This window comes from Bufo gargarizans, chromosome 3 (genome assembly GCF_014858855.1).
Source record: "Bufo gargarizans isolate SCDJY-AF-19 chromosome 3, ASM1485885v1, whole genome shotgun sequence".
NCBI classification, from domain to species: domain Eukaryota; kingdom Metazoa; phylum Chordata; class Amphibia; order Anura; family Bufonidae; genus Bufo; species Bufo gargarizans.
The window spans coordinates 495,027,232-495,039,366 of record NC_058082.1 but is presented as its reverse complement, the minus strand read 5'-3'; the positions used below and the strand labels follow the sequence as shown (position 1 = coordinate 495,039,366).

Sequence of the window (12,135 nt, the reverse complement as noted above, 5' to 3'; positions counted from 1 at the left end):
CGGCTTGTTCCCAATAATTGACCCAAATAATGTTGCTGCTGATAAATAAGCAAAACCCAGGGTTAAAGATTAATGATAATCGTCAGTACATCCCCCCCCCCTTTTAATCAGGGATGTTCTGCAATAATTAGTAGAACTGAATGGGGGGCGAGCAAATGTGGTAGCGATCATTCCTCCCGCAATCACTTTGTATCGGCCTGCATAATAGGCCGTTGCAGACAGCGCCGATCAAATTTTTTATATTTTTTTTACTTTGCGACCCCTCGCAAATTGAAGCTGAATGTAACCCCCAGTCAAAAAAAGGTTGTGAACCCCTGGACTAGACCCTAGACCATTGTGGCCCATAACAAGGTGTTCTGCACTGCATGGGGTGGCATCATTCTGTGATGTGCCATCACCTGCACTCTGCACGGTCATCATTGCATTAGACCCCATTCACACGACCATATTTTTAGTCCACATGCGATCCACATTCTTTGTGCTTTGGACCCACACATTTCAACGGGGACACAAAAAAGTGCACAGCACACCTTGTGCTGTCCGTTCCGCAGTTCCACAAATAAATAGAAAATGTTGTATTCCAGTACGTTTTACGGCCAAGAATAGGCATTGTTACAGTGGGTCCACAAAAAATACGGATGTCAGCCCTATTCTTTGCAGATCCATGCAAAATACATACGTCTGGCAGTGAGTGTAGTGTTTCCTGGATTTTTATTTTTTTTTATTGATTTTTTTTTTTTTTAAAAGAGGACCTTTCACCGGATTTTATTAATTGAGATAAATACCCCCGGTATTTTCCCTGCTCAGGAGCAATGGGGAGGAGACAGTCGCTCTCTGTGGGCGTCTCCTTCTCCCCTGGCTATAGCTTTGTCCAATTGCAGCACAGAGCATCACAGCCTAGGGAGAAAAAACTCCAAAGACATACTGATAGGGACCTTAGCTTGTGAGCCCCATTGGGGACAGTTGGATGATAATGTCTGTAAAGCGCTGCGGAATTAGTAGCGCTATATAAGTGTGTATAATAAAATAAATAAATAAAATGTGATTGGACAGCGCTACAGCCAGGGGAGAAGGAGACGCCCACAGAGAGCGACTGCGTATCCTTCCCATTGCTCCGATGCTCAGTATTTGCATACTAAGTGGAGAAAATACTGGGGGGCACAGCGCAGCGTAGGAGCGCTATTTTAACAAAACAGGCAAGGTGGCAGCAAGTACAGATACTTATCTCAATTAATAAAATCCGGTAAAAGGTTCTCTTTAAAGAAGTATTTTAGGCTAGTTTCACACTGCGCTGAAATCTTCCAGCAGAACAGCCTGCCGGAGTTCATTATATCCTGCATTGCCGGATACTACCTTTCCCCACCGGAGTCCGTTGACTATAATGGGACCCGGCGGGGATCCGGCATTAGTACTGGAACTCAGCCGGACAGACAACGTTTGCAGCAGTAGTTGTTCAGCTAGATGTTCATTGGGGACAGGCAGTGCTTTGGCTATGCCAAATGCAATGAACTCCAGCAGCCTGTTCTTCTGCCGGAAGATTTTAGCACTAGTGGAAAACTAGTCTTAGTCGGTACTTTATTTCTCAAAATAAGAACTCTGCATTGTACAGATCCTCTGTTATACCTCTTGAGAAATGTATAAAGTAATTGTGAAGTGAGTGTTATCAGTTGGGGTTTGTACCTGTCCTGTCATTGTTCTCTGTGTCAGTCTGTAAGGACACACTTCTTTGGCACAAGTAATAGTAGCACCCCAATTTGTTCATAAATTTAGAGGGGGAATAATAGCTATCCCGCACGGCATCTGCTCGTGTGAAAGAGCCCTTACTTACAGTGGTGCTTGAAAATGTATGTACCCTTCAGAATGTTTTACATTTCTACATAAAGTTGACCTAAAACTGCATGAGATTTTCACTCCAGTCCTAAAAATAACCAAATCAAACAAATGATTCAAAATATTAGACTTGTTCTTTTATCTATTGAGGAAAATGATCCAATATGTCTGTAAGTAGCAGAAGTATGTGAACCTTCTATTTCAGTATCTATTATGACCCCCTTGTGCAGCAATAACTGCAACTAACCATCTCCAGTGATATTGACTAGCCCTGCACATCGGCTTGGAGGAATTTTAGCTCATTCCTCATTACTGAACAACTTCAACTCTGTTAGGCCCCTTGCACACGACCGTGGTTTGGTTCTGCACCCGAGCCGCGTTTTTTGCAGCTCGGGTGCGCACCAACTCACTTCAATTGGGGCAGCAAAAGACGCGGACAGCACTCGGTGTGCTGTCCGCTTCCGTTGCTCCGTTCCGTGGCCCCGCAAAAATTATAGATAATGTCCTATTTCTTGTCCGTTTTGCGGACAATAATAGGCATTTCTATAATGGGCCGTCTGTACCGTTCCGCAAATTGCAGAAGGCACACAGGCGGCATCCGTGTTTTACTACGTTCGTGTTCAAGAGCCCTAATGTGGATGCGTCATCACATATATTTTTTTTTTGATCAGTGGGGGTTCTCATTTCTAGTACGAGGAGAGAGAAGTGCATACATCTTTGCTGGAGGTGACGGAGTTGCAATGGGCCCATAGACATACTATTAAGTCTGTCTCGCTTCCTCTCTAGCAAGAGCAATTGTGGCAATATGCAAGCGCTTCTCACCGCTCATTCTAGCGATCAGTGGGGTCGACATATGAAAAGTTTTTTGAAAACTGTGACCCTTTAAGCCAAAAAGTTCTATCTTTGTCTTATCCACCCACAAAACATTAGGGGAGATTTATCAAACTAGCTTAGTTACCCATAGCAACCCGATTTCCAAAGGAACTGTGAAAAATTAAAGGTGGAATCCGATTGGTTGCTATGAGCAACTAAGCCACTTCTACTTTACACCAGTTTGACAAATCTCCCCCATTGTACTTATAGCCTTCTGGCTTGTCCAGGTGATCTTTAGCAAACTGCAGATGAGCATTAATGTTCATTTTGGAGAGCAGCTTGCCTTCTTGTTTCAGTCTTGCTATGCACACACCGTGTTGTTCAGTGTTCTGATGGTGAGCCGCAGTACTACACACAATCTGTGAATGGGTGTGGTTCAGTTCTGTTTTTGGAAGAAATAATACATATTTTTTTTTTTAACTCTTAGGCCTCTTTCACACGGGCGTCTTATTTTTGGCCCGGATAAGAGGCGGGTGCGTTGCGGGAAAATGCGCGATTTTTCAGCGCGAGTGCAAAACATTGTAATGCGTTTTGCACTCGCGTGAGAAAAATCACGCATGTTTGGTACCCAAACCTGAACTTCTTCACAGAAGTTCGGGCTTGGGATTGATGTTCTGAAGATTGTATTATTTTCCCTTATAACATGGTTATAAGGGAAAATAATAGCATTCTGAATACAGAATGCAGAGTATAATAGGGCTGGAAGGGTTAACAAAAAGTTAACTCACCTTCTCTTGATCGCGTAGTTCCCGGTCTCTTTACTTCTTGAATGAGCTGTGGGCTAAATGACCTGTGGTGATGTCAGATCACATGCTCCAATCACATGGTCCATCACCGTGGTGATGGAGCATGTGATCTGACGTCACCACAGGTCCTTTAGCCCACAGCTCATTCAAGAAGTAAAGAGACTGGGAACTACGCGATCAAGAAGAGAAGGTGAGTTAACTTTTTGTTAACCCTTCCAGCCCTATTATACTCTGCATTCTGTATTCAGAATGCTATTATTTTCCCTTATAACCATGTTATAAGGGAAAATAATACAGTGAATAGACTGTCACCTAGCAACCATGCGTGAAAATCGCATAGCATCCGCACTTGCTTGCGGATGCTATGCGATTTTCACGCACCCCATTCACTTCTATGGGGCCTGCGTCACGTGAAAATCGCACAATATAGAGCATGCTGCGATTTTCACTCAACGCACAAGTGATGCGTGAAAATCAATGCTCATGTGCACAGCCCCATAGAAGTGAATGGGTCAGGATTCAGTGCGGGTGCAATGCGTTCACCGCATGCATCGCACCCGCACGGAAAACTCGCCCGTGTGAAAGGGGCCTTAGTGTGATCTTTGTTGGTCAAACACTCCTGAGGAGGGCAATAATGTTCTTGAACTCCACTTTTTAGAAATGGTTTTGTAACCTGCCTGAGCATCAACAACTCTTCTTCCTCAGAGATCTCCTTTGTTTGTTCCATGATACACTTCCACAAGTGTGAAGATCAGTGTTCTTCAAATAATACAGGTCGCCCACTCACACCTGATTGTCCTCCTATTGATTGAAAATGTCTGACTCTAACCCTAAGTTCACACTTGCGCGTTTTACATCACGTTCGAACGCGCTGTAAAACGCATAACTGATGCAAACCAATGCTTCCCTATGGGACTGGTTCACATTTTCGCGTTTTACAGAGCGTACGATCGCGCTGTAAAACGCCCTACGCTCAAAAAAGTACATGAGCTTCTTTGGGGCGTTTTGTTGCGCGTTCTCATACAAAGACATTCGGGAACGCGCGACAATGGGCGTTCGCTTGTCTCTGTATGCGCGATTACAATCGCGCATACAGAGCGCTCCTTTCAGAACGCTCAGGTGTGAACCCAGGGTAATTTAACCTTTTAAATTATCTGCTAACCGAAAGGTTCACATACTTTTACCACTCATGATATTGGATCATTTTCCTCCATTAAACGCCCAAGTCTAATGGGTTTGGTTCATTTTATGATATAGTTATCTTTATCTACTTTTAGGACTTGTGTGAAAATCTGATGTAGTTTTAGGTCACATTTTTGTAAAAATATAGAAGTTTCTATAGGGTTCACAATCTTTTTATAAGCGCTATTCTACCTGCAGTATCAAACTACCCTCAGGGTTTTTATCCTTAACCATGGAGATACATAGGTCTGCATAGATTCTGTAGACATTTCATTTGTCCTATACATTAAAGCAGAACAATAATACAGTTATGAAAGTGTATGTGGCCTTTACTTATTTTTTTAAGTGATACATCTCCTACTGATGGCATTTCACTGTGCATTAGGCAAAATTTTTCATAAGCTGAGATTTTTCTTATGAACAGCAGGCAAATAGATGATGATAGGCTTCCTTCTCAACCATGTCAATTTAGATGATGGAAACTATGCACTATGGTGATTAAAAATAAAAACTGAATCATTTTTAGTAGTTCATTTTCATCTTGCCTGCTAGCAAAATTTTTAACTGCTTGTGTAATGATGTTCATTGAACACTTTTCCCAAAGTGACTGATGAGAGGTCAGAATCTAGAAATGTGTTCATGTTTTATGCCCTTGGTAATTAGTGGCCTATCCTTGTTATAGGCCACCTTTATCAGTCTGTCCGACTTTCGGCACGTTAACCAATCGATCAGCTAATTGAAGGGGCCACCTCCATTATTTACCAGAGACGGCTCAATACTTTTAGTAATGGCTGCTCCTGGTGTTTCAGCTCATCCCTGTTCACTTGACTGATATGAAGCTGTAGTGAACGGTAATACCAGGCCCCTTCCAACAGGTAATTAGCCAGGGTGCAACAGTTGGACCCCACCAGTCTAATATTGGTGTCCTAAGGATAGGCCATCAATTTTAGAGAGTCACTGTACTTTCGCACAAATTAATTTTATTTAATACAAAATGGTGTAACTAGCAAATTTCAAAATCCCTTCATTTAAAAAATATGCCTGCATCCACCTGAAGGAAAAAAAAAAAAGCTGTAAAGTCATGGCCACTAGGAGTCTCACTTCCACCTAAGTTACAGTCCACTGCCTATTGTCAGGCAAGATCCGTCCCTGGTAACGGAGACTCAGAAGACGGCTGACAGAAGGGGGCGTGTCAGAGGTAGCTGAGATTGTGAGCCTGATAAAAAGAACTGCTTCTACACTGCTTCTGAATTCACAGGAGCCTCCTGCCTTTCTTGAAGTGTGATTTATCATTCTTTATCTGTTCTGTGAGCTGCAGAGCTGAAATCAATCATAGTGGGAAGTAAGGGAAAGGATGACCGTGCTGGCAGAAGGAAGACTCCTCTTGCTTCTAAGTGAAATGCATCTAGCTGTGCAGCTGAAACAGGGAATAATATGGCTGAAAAAAACATTTGTGAATGCCAAACATATCTGTTCCTTCACAGATATGACTGTACAAAGAAGCACACTTTAACTTTCACCGTGTTCTCTATTATATTGCTGGAGAGACACAACAGTGTGTTCTTCACTCTGTTTTACCTTGACGAGCTTGGATGCCTAGTGGGTGGAGACTAGCTACTATGAGATCACCTGTAGACTGCACATAAAAATGTGATAATCAAATTTTTTATTTTTTTTTCATGCACAGAGAAGCAGAAAACAGTATAGAAAAGTTCTGGGCAGTGTGGATGTAAACGCCAGTAGCTGATGAAGCCTCTCTGCCACTCACTCTGAAGCTCATGGCTTCTCCGCTCTGTATAGACTCACAGGGCAGCTGTAATTTGATCCTTCAGTGAGCTGAGAGTTCGTCTTGTTCTTTTAGGACAGGTTCGGCAAAGGGTTCGAGGAGAATGTTATTTTAGGAGAGTGGTAAGAGACGTAGCTGATAAGTGAAGACAGAATGTTCTCTTTTACTTTACCTGTACTATTGTTTTAGGTGAAGTTGTGTGGAAGGTTAGTGATCATTGAATAATTATTGCATCCTGAATTTTCATTGAACATTAGTAAAATGTGTAAAATTCTAAGCAAAAGTGGAGTTAGGGGGTGTTCCTTAAACTTGACTAATTTTAACTAATAAATTAATAAAGCACTCTAAGGATTCTTGCCAATCCCTTGTGAATAAAGCACATCACAAATGCTTGTTATATATAGTGATGCAATGGCTATTAAAGTATAAAATAGAGGCGGCTCTCATGTTCCTTGTGTATTCCTGTTTTAGTTAATGTTCCATAAATGGGTTTGTTGCCACATTGGTTCCTTTTTCTCCTCTGATATGCTTCCCCCAATTTGGCCTAGACCGCTAGATTAGCAGAAGCCGTAGGGTGGAGTCTCACCACACTACACATGCCCTTCTGAGTCTTACCTAAGGACAGCGAGTAATAGCTCAGTGACCTAGAACTGCTGTCCCCTAACAGCAGGAGCTGTTCAGAGCAGGAGCGCATGGTGTCATTGGTTGCTATGACGCCGTGCGCTTCATGTCGCCGCTGCACTACAGTAATGCACTATACGAGTGTATTACTGTAGTGCAGCGACAGCATGAAGCGCACGGCATCATAGCAACCAATGACTATGTGCGCTCCTGCTCTGAACAGGAATCCAGCCCGGCATACCACGGACTGCTCTCGGCCATGGAACATGGCCGTGTGCATTCGGCCTAACAGGGGGCAGGGAGGAGCAACGTGAAGCTGTAGCTCATAGAAATGCTTAGACGATTCTGCACACATCGGCAGCATAGACGGCTTTAGGCGCCATATTGTCCTATTTTTTTTTTCCGATGCACCTTTGGTCTCTTAGTGCTGCAAAAGATGTCATTTCTGTACTTTGTATAGAGGGTCATACAAAGGAAGAAGGAGGGCAAAGCTGGATGGGTGCTGCCAGGAGGGATTTGATAGAAGATAATTAGTGTTGAGCAAACTTGTCTTTCAAGTTCGGCGTACAGGGTTCGGGTTATCTAAGAATTCCATTATGGATTCCGCTACTATGGCCCATTATTTATGGTCCGTGGTAGTGGAATCCATAACGGAATTCTTAGATAACCCGAACCTTGTACACCAAACTTGATACACAAGCTCGCTCATCCCTAGTGGCATAATCTTGCTGTTCTCAAGAAGTCAGCTGCACAGGAGAGACTGACCACCTGTCTACAGGAGAGCAAGCTGTAGACTGGTGGTCAGATTGCAGATCAGATGACATAGCTGCCCAACAGGTTCAAAATGTATGGATACAAGTAGGGATGTCCCGATAAAAGACATTTGCACGAGTACTTGTACTCGTGCAAATGTCGCCGATACCTGATGGCCGTGCAGCGGCGTGTCCCAGGTGATCAGCGGCTGCGGGTCCCGTGTCTGCTACTGTGGCGGAAGCGCTCCCAGCCAATCAGCGTGGTGACGGCAGCGTGGGAGCGTGACTTCTGTGCGGCGGTTCCTAAGCACTGGGTGGAAGTTAAAGCCACTTCCTCCCAGTACTCTGGTGCATCCGCATGGGAAAAATTACAGCAGGCCAGGTGGGTATGGTGCATGAAATGGAGGAGAAATTCAGTTAATTTCTCTCCATTTCATGTTCAAACAGTGAATATAAATTAAGGGGGAAGGGGGGAAATGGGCATATAATGGTGATTCCCAACCAGTGTGCCTCCAGCTGTTGCAAAACTACAACTCCCAGCATGCATGCGAAGCCAAAGGCTGTCTGGGCATGCTGGGAGTTGTAGTTTTGCAACAGCTGGAGGCACATTGGTTGGGAAACACTGTAATATATGCCCATTTATTAACCCTTGTACAAATGAAAAGTAAAGCAGTTGTCCATAGCAACCCAATTCCAGCTTTAACTTTTTTCATTGCTATCAGCAACTGCGCCGCTGTTTCTTTGTACAAAGTTTGATAAATCTCCCCTATGGCTAAATTAAATTGAAATTTGCTGTAGAAACATTACCACACCATAATTGGTATCGGTGAGTACTTGAATAAAAGCATCGGTACTCTGTCTTAAAAAAAAAATGGTATTGGGACATCCCTAGATATAAGAATGTTACTGGTGAGTTAGCATTATATATGGAAAACCGCAGCAGTTGAGGTGTACATCACAGTGCTAGCCATAAAGTCCTCGCCAGCCCAACGTCAGCCATATTGCACCATGTGCCTATATTCAGTAACATCTGCTCTTCAGCTGAGCGTCTATTAGCTAACACTTAGTTACGAGTCTACTTTATTGCTTTTTATACTAGTTTATAAGAAGGCTGCATATTTCATTGTAAGATGTGGCTCGCCACAGCAGTGGACCTGCACATTGTAAGATTTGCTGCTATTAAGCAGGGTACTATAATAAAGTGACCCATGTTTTTTATCTGTCATGTTTTCTGTGCGGCACAATGTCTGTCTGCTGCTGGACGTCCTTTGTAATGTGGTCTAATCTGCATTCTTTATATGTATAATCAATATGCCGCACATTATTCTCCCTGCTCTGTGTCATAAAGATAATCTAGTACTGGGCAACTCCAGTGACTTTGTCTTTTTCTTCTCTGCAGGTCCTCTCCGCACTTGATATTCTCCAGCCGCCTCACATTGATTATTTTGAAGAAATGTATCCTCTGCTTAAGGCATTTGCGCCTAGCTGAAATAAATGTACCGCGGTTAATACAGGGTATCTAATGAGCCTTTCCCTAAGGTTTGTACATTCATTTTATTAATGTGACGCGGTAAAAGCTGTGCAGTGTGTTTAAGGGTAAAAATTGGTTATTGGTACGTATACATCTGGATTTGCGGTTTAACTTTACCAGTGTTGTAACATGGATTTTAAAGTGTGCCTTCGGTTATATTCTAAAATAAGATTAAAAAAAAAAAAAAAATTATTCCCAACAACCCAAAATTGTCTTGTAATTTACTATTCTCTGGAGTTCTGTCCCATGTTCCTCTTGAATACTCGGAGATGGTTGCCTCTTCAAAGGGGGGCGGGGGGGGGGGGGGGGCACTTTGTAATTATTACGTGAGATAATAGAATGGAGCCTTTACCAGTTTCCTTAGTGCATATGCTGCCGGGCGTGATTTTTCCTGAATGCTCTTGGTAGCTGAGCCACTCAGATTATGAACATCTTGTCTTTCCTCAGTGTTGATCTGCAGACTCTTTTTGCAGGGCAACGCAAAGAGGTCTACAAGAAAACAAAAGAGGATGGCACTTATCTAGGGAATTCCCATCAGGACTCATGGTGTTACACAAATCGGTCATTAAAGGAAAACTCATATTTTCATCCCAAAAAATCAATTTTGGCATATGTTACTGCTGCTGCCGCATTATGCATAAAGCAATCTTTAGTTTCTTCACTTACCACTGTTTTCCTTGAGTTTCCTCTTAGTTACGGCTGTTTTTGAATCCTTCATTATGAGGATATTCTCAAGATGGCTCCTCTGCCAGTTCTCTGAGGCCAAAACTGCATTCCCTCAGGTCACATACAAACTTGCTGTAGCCAGCTGCTTCCTGACAGCCAATCAGATTGGATTACTGAGAGACATACCTCCTCACTCTGAAGCCTAATGCAGGCATGCAGTGGGAAGGACCGCCCCTCTGTCTTCCTAGCCGTAGACAGATGAGCCATAGCATCGGTCTTTTAAGGGAGCAGCAGTGTCCTGTCAATCAAAGTGCAGAGGACACAGCAGTTACAGAGAGAGCTGAGCCTCTAGGTGTAACGGTAACACCCCCATTGCTCCTAGAGGCTTGTTTGCATATATGAAAAAAACACGCCCTTTAAAACTCAGTATTTAGCTTGTGAAGAGTTACACTTAAGGCTACTTTCACACTGCCGTTTCTGGGTCCGCCTGTGAGATCCGTTTCAAGGCTCTCACAAGCGGCCCCAAACGGAGCAGTTTAGCGCCAATGCATTCTTTTTGAATGGATGCGGATCCGTTCAGAATGCATCAGTTTGGCTCCGTTCCGCCTCCATTCCGCTCTGGAGGCGGCCACCAAATCGCTGCTTGCAGCGTTTTGGTGTCCGCCTGGCGGTGCAGAGCCATACGGATCCGTCCTGACTTACAATGTAAGTCAAAGGGGACGTATCCGTTTACATCAGGGGTGCACAACCTGCGGCCCGGGGGCCACATGCGGCCCTTGATACCATTCTGTGCGGCCCCCAACCATCTGGTAAAAGACATGTATGCCTATGTCTTGTGGCTGCTCAGATGTATTTTTTATGTATTTCTCCCATTAGAGGGGAGTCCTGGAAGTGTAACTAGACATTAATGGTGTATAATGTGTGTTCAATATGCCAGTACAATATGCCAGTACAATATTTCAGTTGTTAATACACCTTTAAATTTTTATTTCGGCCCTCGTCATTGGTTTAGTCTGGCAATGTGGCCCCCAACCAGGAAACGTTGTGCACCCCTGGTTTACATAGACACAAATATGGTGCAGTTGTAAACAGGTCCGCCCCCCATTGACTTTCAATCTAAGTCAGGATGGATCCGTTTGACTTACACTTAGACTTAGATTTTATTTTGACTAAGTGATGCAGACTGATCCGTACTGAACGGATACCAGACTTTGCATTTATAGGTGCGGATCCGTCTGTGCAGATACCAGACGGATCCGCACCTAACGCAGGTGTGAAAGTAGCCTAAGGAGAAAACTTCTACAAACTCTTATTGTTAAAAACGGGCCTCAACCTTGGGAGGGATCTCAATATCTAAAGGATATGTAAAAAAAAAAGCCAATAGAAAAAAAACAACCTTCTTAGGCTACTTTCACACTTGCGTTCGGAGCGGATCCGTCTGGTATTTGTACAGATGGATCCGCTCCTATAATGCAAACAATGGTATCCGTTCAGACGGAACCGTTTGCATTATATTTCACTTAAAAAGTCTTAAGTGCAATTTGTATTCAGACGGATCCGTCCAGACTTTACATTGAAAGTCAATGGGGGGCGGATCCGTTTGAAAAATGCACCATATTGTGTCACCTTCGAACGGATCCGCCCCCATTGACTTCCATTGTAACTCTGGACGGGTCCGCCTGCTGAGCGGAGCGGAGGACAGACGGTGCCAGACTGATGCATTCTGAGCGGATCCGCATCCACTCAGAATGCATTAGGGCTTGACGGATCCGTTCGGGGCCGCTTGTGAGAGCCTTCAAACGGAACTCGCAAGCGGAGCCCCGAACGCTAGTGTGAAAGTAGCCTTACTTGAAGCTCTTCTGCATATGACCCAAAGAAATGTGGGGTCAGGCTATGAGAACTATGAAGAACAGGATTAATTATTCAAAATATGCTGTGTGTTGTCAGCCTTGTACCAAGGACTTCATCAGGCATCTCAGTGCATGGTTGAAACATGTAGCATCTAACGAACAAAGAGCCCTGTTCTTCTAGCCCGACTCCACGTTTCTTCGAGTGATATATATACTCTAGGTAAGAAGTGTTTATTTTTTTTATTTTATTTTTTTATTTTTAATTTTTTTCTACAGTCGCTGTTACAGAGAGAGACAC

General features: G+C 43.6%; 1 protein-coding gene across 1 annotated transcript in view; it reads left to right on the top strand.

Annotated features, from left to right (window-relative positions):
- Positions 1–12,135, top strand: part of NLK (nemo like kinase) — a 190,003-nt gene that overhangs the window by 98,213 nt on the left and 79,655 nt on the right. Inside the window, exon 3 of the mRNA XM_044283849.1 lies at positions 9,190–9,245. Within this exon, the coding sequence (XP_044139784.1) occupies positions 9,190–9,245 (56 nt within the window). The remainder of the gene's footprint in view (positions 1–9,189; positions 9,246–12,135) is intronic.